The sequence below is a fragment of the Raphanus sativus genome, unplaced genomic scaffold (assembly GCF_000801105.2).
Source record: "Raphanus sativus cultivar WK10039 unplaced genomic scaffold, ASM80110v3 Scaffold4055, whole genome shotgun sequence".
Taxonomy (NCBI): domain Eukaryota; kingdom Viridiplantae; phylum Streptophyta; class Magnoliopsida; order Brassicales; family Brassicaceae; genus Raphanus; species Raphanus sativus.
The window spans coordinates 1-8697 of NW_026619358.1; the positions used below are offsets into that span (position 1 = coordinate 1).

At 40.2% G+C, this 8697-nt stretch overlaps 1 protein-coding gene across 1 annotated transcript; it reads left to right on the plus strand.

Moving 5' to 3' along the window:
• Positions 1–1192: 1192 nt before the first annotated feature.
• Positions 1193–8354, plus strand: LOC130507121 (uncharacterized). The gene is made up of 7 exons (XM_057001831.1): positions 1193–1481; positions 1548–2618; positions 2892–3146; positions 5943–6580; positions 6710–7481; positions 7635–7760; positions 7818–8354. Exons 1-7 carry the CDS (start codon positions 1193–1195, stop codon positions 8114–8116), a joined length of 3450 nt encoding a protein of 1149 aa, XP_056857811.1. The 3' UTR covers positions 8117–8354.
• Positions 8355–8697: the final 343 nt, after the last annotated feature.

An 8697-nucleotide genomic window follows, 5' to 3' on the forward strand; every position in this document is an offset into this window, starting at 1 on the left:
AAGCTTCTTAGATCGTGGTTCATCCTGGTTTGATAAGAATCATGAAGATATTGCCATGTCTCCGAACAGGCTAATCTGGAATCATATGGATAGAAAGTGGGATATCTTCTGATGTGATCTTGACAAGCAATGGAACTAAAGATATGGAACAGCTTGAACCAGAGCTTAAGGAAGTTGAAGAAAGAACCATGGAGCAGCTTGAACCTGAGGAAACAAATGGCAAGGACTTAGAAGTACCAGTTGGTCCAATGACTAGATCCAAGCAAGCCAGATTCAATCAAGCTTTCCATAAACTCTTATACACTATCCAGGGCAGTCTAGAGTGTGCTTATCCAACTACTCTGGTTGTGATTCAAGCCGTCTAAGACATTCATCAAGAGAGGTGTTGTGACTTGCACTCTTTTCCTTGGTTTGGTTTTGTCCCATTGGGTTTTCCAAACAAGGTTTTTAATGAGGCTTGGACACAACACTTATACGATAGCCTCTTGATGAAACCATGCCATTTCTCTTATTTTCTAGTCTATTTTCGGATTTAAAACTTGGTCTTTATTTATGTTTTCAAGGGAGCCTTTGTTTTAAGTATTTTGTATGTTTCCAAGAAGCTGTGCATGTACAGACTTCTTGCCTATATATTATGGACGAAAATCATGAATAAAATCATCAAACACTTTCTATTAAAAATTCTCTCTGAATCTTGTTTGATCAAAGCTTGTCTAAGTGTTACTCGGATCCTTGATCCTTACCTTGCAAGCAAACCTTTGATAGTCCAAGAGTCATTCCGCAACTCTTTGAAGTATCACTCAATCCACATCTTGTTTCATCATCACAATCCGTTGGAGAGTAGTCAGGGACGTGATCCTCACACCTAGGATCATATCAAGTGGTATCAGAGCAGATCTCCATCAAAAGGTTGTGTTTTTCCAGTTCTGCAACTTTTAGACTTTTCATATTCTGTTCTCAGATCTGTTCTAAAGTCTAGATCTTGTTAGAATCATGTTTGTTAATGTCAGATCTGTCTAGAACAAGTGTTGAACTTGCTAAATAATCTGATTAAAATTTCGAAATTGTTAAGAAAAAGAATTAGGGTTCTTCATAAAAGTTTTTGAATCTGTCTCAGTTTCTGTGTTTTCTGTTATTTTCTGTTTCTATGATCTCTTTTACTGGTTTTGTGCTTTAAAATTCAACAGGAACCATGGGAGACGAGGACAATAGGAATAATGGAATGAATCCACTGTTACTTGATGCTTTGACTGCACGCATGACTACTTTGATGGATCAGAGACTAGAGCACTTCAGGGCTGAGGTTGTGCACTCAGATCGTGAGAGACCTAGAAGGACTTCAGATCGATCTGCTACAGAAAGTTACTATAGCCATTCAAACCGATCCATTGGTACCAGAAGAAGGAGGCGTGACCAGGAAGAAAGGCCAAAAACCAGCGATCCTCTTGGTGGTTTGAAACTGAAAATTCCTGAGTTTAAAGGCACTGCTGATCCAGAAGAATACTTAGAGTGGGAAAAGAAGATTGAACTCGTGTTCAATTGCAGAGACTACACTGCAGAGTATAAAATGAAACTTGCCCCTACTGAGTTCAAGGAGTATGCTTTAAGTTGGTGGGATAACTTGGTTACAGCAAGAAGAAGAGCTGGAGATTTTCCTGTTGAAACCTGGAACCAGATGAAGGTAATCATGAGGAAGAGATTTGTACCGAGCCACTACCACAGAGAGTTGCACTTCAAGCTCAGAACACTGTCTCAAGGAAGTAGATCAGTTGAGGAATATTATAAGGAAATGGAAACCCTTATGCTGAGAGCTGATATACAAGAAGACAGAGAAGCAACAATGGCCAGATTCATGGGTGGTCTAAACAGAGACATCATGGACAGACTTGAAGTTCATCACTACGTTGAGATGGAAGAGCTTCTGCACAAGGCGATTATGTTTGAACAGCAGTTGAAAAGAAGAAGTTACAAGTCTAGCTATGGAGCCAGCAAACCACACTACCAGAAGGACGAAAAGACCAGAGAATCCAGACCATTCTCCAAGCCTAAAGTGGAGGAACAAAGTGTTAAAGGAAAGGAAGTAGCCACTGCATCCAAATCCAGAGACATACAGTGCTACAAGTGTAAAGGATATGGACACTATGCCAGTAGCTGCTCCAACAAAAGGGTAATACTCATCAGAGAAAATGGTGACATTGAATCCGAGGAAGAGGTATCTGAGTCTGAAGAAGAAAGGGTGGAAATGCCAACTCGTGGAGAGTTACTTGTTACTAGAAGAACACTGAATCTTCAAGCCAAGACCGATGGAGATGAGCAGAGAGAGAATCTGTTTCACACTCGCTGTATGGTTCACGGGAAGGTTTGCAGCTTGGTTATAGATGGAGGAAGTTGTACCAATGTTGCAAGTGAAACCATGGTGGAGAAACTTGGTCTGAAGGTCATAAAAAGACCAACAACTTACAAGTTACAATGGCTTAATGACGAAGGAGAGCTAGAGGTGAAGCATCAAGTTAAGGTACCATTGTCTATTGGGAAGTATGAGGAAGAGATACTGTGTGATGTCTTACCAATGGATGCTGGACACATACTGCTTGGAAGACCTTGGCAATCCGACAGAAGAACACTTCATGATGGGTTCACAAACAGATACTCGTTTGAGTACAAAGGAAAGAAGACTGTTTTGGTTCCTTTGACACCGCAAGAAGTTCATCTAGATCAGATAGCCTTGAAGAAGAACAAAGCGACCTCAGAATCTAAGAAAAAGCAGCAGGCTAATATATTGCTTCAACCAAAGGGAAGTTCTTTACCTCACTTGCTGATTGTTTTTAAAGAATGTTTAAACATAACAAAGCCAGTGCAGGATCTTCCTAGCAAGATACAATTTCTTTTGCAGGAATTCAAAGATGTTTTTCCAGAAGAAGCTCCACAAGGACTGCCACCTATCAGAGGAATAGAGCATCAAATCGATTTTATTCCAGGGGCTTCTCTACCGAACAAGCCAGCCTATAGAACCAATCCTCTGGAGACCAAAGAGCTACAGCAACAAGTCACTGAGCTTATGGAGAAAGGTCATATTCGTGAGAGCATGAGCCCATGTGCAGTTCCAGTCTTACTTGTACCAAAGAAAGATGGTAGCTGGAGAATGTGTGTCGATTGCAGAGCCATCAACAATATCACTGTAAAGTATCGATATCCCATTCCTAGATTAGATGATATGCTTGATGAGTTGCATGGTTCTAGCATCTTTTCTAAGGTTGATTTGAAAAGTGGGTATCACCAAATTAGAATGAAAGAGGGTGATGAGTGGAAAACTGCTTTTAAAACGAAGCAGGGGCTATATGAATGGTTAGTGATGCCATTTGGGCTGACTAATGCGCCTAGTACTTTCATGAGGTTAATGAACCATGTTCTTAGATCATTTATAGGTCATTTTGTTGTGGTTTACTTTGATGACATTTTGATCTACAGCAAGAACTTGGATGAGCATGTTGAGCATCTTAGAAAGGTTCTAGAAGTGCTTAGGAAGGAATCCTTGTTTGCTAATTTAAAGAAATGTACTTTTGGAGCAGATAACCTTGTCTTTTTAGGTTTTGTTGTGAGTGCAGATGGAATCAAGGTTGATGAAGAAAAGATCAAAGCTATCAAGGAATGGCCAAGCCCAAAGACAGTTGGTGAAGTGAGAAGCTTCCATGGTCTAGCCGGATTCTACAGAAAATTTGTCAAGGATTTTAGTACTGTGGCTGCACCACTGACTGAAGTAATCAAGAAAAACGTTGGGTTCAAGTGGGAACAATTCCAAGAAGAAGCATTCCAAGCCTTGAAAGAGAAACTCACCAATTCACCAGTTCTTTCTCTCCCTGACTTTTCTAAAACATTTGAAATAGAATGTGATGCTTCTGGTATTGGTGTAGGTGCTGTGCTTATGCAGGAAAAGAAACCTATAGCTTTCTTTAGTGAAAAGCTTGGAGGGGCTACTCTGAACTATCCAACGTATGACAAAGAGCTCTATGCGCTTGTGAGGGCTTTGCAAACATGGCAACACTATCTCTGGCCTAAGGAGTTCGTCATCCACACTGATCATGAGTCTCTAAAGCATCTCAAGGGACAACAGAAACTGAACAAGAGACAGCTAGATGGATTGAATTCATTGGAAACCTTTCCTTATGTGATCAAATACAAGAAGACAAGAAGCAACAATGGCCAGATTCATGGGTGGTCTAAACAGAGACATCATGGACAGACTTGAAGTTCATCACTATTTGAGATGGAAGAGCTTCTGCACAAGGCAATTATGTTTGAACAGCAGTTGAAAAGAAGAAGTTACAAGTCTAGCTATGGAGCCAGCAAACCACACTACCAGAAGGACGAAAAGACCAGAGAATCCAGACCATTCTCCAAGCCTAAAGTGGAGGAACAAAGTGTTAAAGGAAAGGAAGTAGCCACTGCATCCAAATCCAGAGACATACAGTGCTACAAGTGTAAAGGATATGGACACTATGCCAGTAGCTGCTCCAACAAAAGGGTAATACTCATCAGAGAAAATGGTGACATTGAATCCGAGGAAGAGGTATCTGAGTCTGAAGAAGAAAGGGTGGAAATGCCAACTCGTGGAGAGTTACTTGTTACTAGAAGAACACTGAATCTTCAAGCCAAGACCGATGGAGATGAGCAGAGAGAGAATCTGTTTCACACTCGCTGTATGGTTCACGGGAAGGTTTGCAGCTTGGTTATAGATGGAGGAAGTTGTACCAATGTTGCAAGTGAAACCATGGTGGAGAAACTTGGTCTGAAGGTCATAAAAAGACCAACAACTTACAAGTTACAATGGCTTAATGATGAAGGAGAGCTAGAGGTGAAGCATCAAGTTAAGGTACCATTGTCTATTGGGAAGTATGAGGAAGAGATACTGTGTGATGTCTTACCAATGGATGCTGGACACATATTGCTTGGAAGACCTTGGCAATCCGACAGAAGAACACTTCATGATGGGTTCACAAACAGATACTCGTTTGAGTACAAAGGAAAGAAGACTGTTTTGGTTCCTTTGACACCGCAAGAAGTTCATCTAGATCAGATAGCCTTGAAGAAGAACAAAGCGACCTCAGAATCTAAGAAAAAGCAGCAGGCTAATATATTGCTTCAACCAAAGGGAAGTTCTTTACCTCACTTGCTGATTGTTTTTAAAGAATGTTTAAACATAACAAAGCCAGTGCAGGATCTTCCTAGCAAGATACAATTTCTTTTGCAGGAATTCAAAGATGTTTTTCCAGAAGAAGCTCCACAAGGACTGCCACCTATCAGAGGAATAGAGCATCAAATCGATTTTATTCCAGGGGCTTCTCTTCCAAACAAGCCAGCCTATAGAACCAATCCTCTGGAGACCAAAGAGCTACAGCAACAAGTCACTGAGCTTATGGAGAAAGGTCATATTCGTGAGAGCATGAGCCCATGTGCAGTTCCAGTCTTACTTGTACCAAAGAAAGATGGTAGCTGGAGAATGTGTGTCGATTGCAGAGCCATCAACAATATCACTGTAAAGTATCGATATCCCATTCCTAGATTAGATGATATGCTTGATGAGTTGCATGGTTCTAGCATCTTTTCTAAGGTTGATTTGAAAAGTGGGTATCACCAAATTAGAATGAAAGAGGGTGATGAGTGGAAAACTGCTTTTAAAACGAAGCAGGGGCTATATGAATGGTTAGTGATGCCATTTGGGCTGACTAATGCGCCTAGTACTTTCATGAGGTTAATGAACCATGTTCTTAGATCATTTATAGGTCATTTTGTTGTGGTTTACTTTGATGACATTTTGATCTACAGCAAGAACTTGGATGAGCATGTTGAGCATCTTAGAAAGGTTCTAGAAGTGCTTAGGAAGGAATCCTTGTTTGCTAATTTAAAGAAATGTACTTTTGGAGCAGATAACCTTGTCTTTTTAGGTTTTGTTGTGAGTGCAGATGGAATCAAGGTTGATGAAGAAAAGATCAAAGCTATCAAGGAATGGCCAAGCCCAAAGACAGTTGGTGAAGTGAGAAGCTTCCATGGTCTAGCCGGATTCTACAGAAAATTTGTCAAGGATTTTAGTACTGTGGCTGCACCACTGACTGAAGTAATCAAGAAAAACGTTGGGTTCAAGTGGGAACAATTCCAAGAAGAAGCATTCCAAGCCTTGAAAGAGAAACTCACCAATTCACCAGTTCTTTCTCTCCCTGACTTTTCTAAAACATTTGAAATAGAATGTGATGCTTCTGGTATTGGTGTAGGTGCTGTGCTTATGCAGGAAAAGAAACCTATAGCTTTCTTTAGTGAAAAGCTTGGAGGGGCTACTCTGAACTATCCAACGTATGACAAAGAGCTCTATGCGCTTGTGAGGGCTTTGCAAACATGGCAACACTATCTCTGGCCTAAGGAGTTCGTCATCCACACTGATCATGAGTCTCTAAAGCATCTCAAGGGACAACAGAAACTGAACAAGAGACATGCTAGATGGATTGAATTCATTGAAACCTTTCCTTATGTGATCAAATACAAGAAAGGTAAGGAAAACATAGTTGCTGATGCACTATCTCGAAGGTATGTTCTCTTGAACACTCTTGAAACGAAATTACTTGGATTTGAGCATATCAAAACTTTATATGCCACTGATTCTGATTTTAAAGATATATATGCTTCTTGTGAGAAGTTTGGTCGTGGTAAATACTTCAAGAATGATGGTTTTCTCTTCTTTGAAAATAGACTATGTGTGCCTAACTCTTCTTTGAGAGATTTGTTTGTCAAGGAAGCTCACGCAGGTGGACTTGGAGGACATTTTGGCGTGGCTAAGACACTGAACGTAATGCAGGATCACTTCTATTGGCCACACATGAGGAGAGATGTAGAAAAAGCTTGTGAAAGGTGTGTCACTTGCAAACAGGCTAAGTCCAAAGTCCAAAACCACGGTCTGTATACTCCTTTACCCATTCCTTTGCATCCATGGCATGACATTTCAATGGATTTTGTTGTTGGATTACCTAGGACTAAGACTGGAAAGGATTCTGTGTTTGTAGTCGTTGATAGGTTTTCTAAAATGGCTCATTTTATTCCATGTCATAAGACTGATGATGCTGTGAATGTTGCTAATATGTTCTTTAAAGAAATTGTTAGACTTCATGGAATGCCTAGGACAATTGTTTCTGATAGAGACACCAAGTTTCTTAGCTTCTTTTGGAAAACCTTGTGGTCTAAGTTAGGAACTAAGCTGTGTTTCTCTACTACTTGTCATCCACAGTCTGATGGACAAACTGAAGTTGTCAATAGAACATTGTCTACCTTGCTGCGTGCATTGATTAAAAAGAACCTTAGGACTTGGGAAGAATGTTTGCCTCATGTAGAATTTGCTTATAATCATGCTAGGCATTCTGCATCTAAGTTCTCTCCATTTGAAATTGTCTATGGTTTCAATCCTTTATCACCTTTGGATCTAATGCCTTTACCTTTGAGTGAAAGAGTTAGCTTGGATGGACAAAAGAAAGCTGAACTTGTTAAGCAGATACATGAGAAGGCCCGGATCAATATAGAAAACAAGACCAAGCTGTACGCTAAGCAAGCTAACAAAGGAAGAAAAGAGATGATCTTTGAAGAAGGAGACTTAGTTTGGATACATCTGAGGAAGGACAGATTTCCTAACGAAAGAAAATCCAAACTCATGCCTAGACTAGATGGTCCTTTCAAAGTCATCAGGAAGATCAACAACAATGCCTATCAACTCGATCTCCAAGGTAAGTATAACGTGAGCTCAAGCTTCAATGTTACTGACCTAGTTCCTTATCATGCAGATGAAACGGATTTGAGGTCAAATCCTTCTCAAGTGGGAGAGGATGATGTGATCTTGACAAGCAATGGAACTAAAGATATGGAACAGCTTGAACCAGAGCTTAAGGAAGTTGAAGAAAGAACCATGGAGCAGCTTGAACCTGAGGAAACAAATGGCAAGGACTTAGAAGTACCAGTTGGTCCAATGACTAGATCCAAGCAAGCCAGATTCAATCAAGCTTTCCATAAACTCTTATACACTATCCAGGGCAGTCTAGAGTGTGCTTATCCAACTACTCTGGTTGTGATTCAAGCCGTCTAAGACATTCATCAAGAGAGGTGTTGTGACTTGCACTCTTTTCCTTGGTTTGGTTTTGTCCCATTGGGTTTTCCAAACAAGGTTTTTAATGAGGCTTGGACACAACACTTATACGATAGCCTCTTGATGAAACCATGCCATTTCTCTTATTTTCTAGTCTATTTTCGGATTTAAAACTTGGTCTTTATTTATGTTTTCAAGGGAGCCTTTGTTTTAAGTATTTTGTATGTTTCCAAGAAGCTGTGCATGTACAGACTTCTTGCCTATATATTATGGACGAAAATCATGAATAAAATCATCAAACACTTTCTATTAAAAATTCTCTCTGAATCTTGTTTGATCAAAGCTTGTCTAAGTGTTACTCGGATCCTTGATCCTTACCTTGCAAGCAAACCTTTGATAGTCCAAGAGTCATTCCGCAACTCTTTGAAGTATCACTCAATCCACATCTTGTTTCATCATCACAATCCGTTGGAGAGTAGTCAGGGACGTGATCCTCACACCTAGGATCATATCAAGAACATTAATTCAGATGGAGTTAACCAGGAAGTTTAATAAACTTCACTAGATCGTGTGGAGAAGAA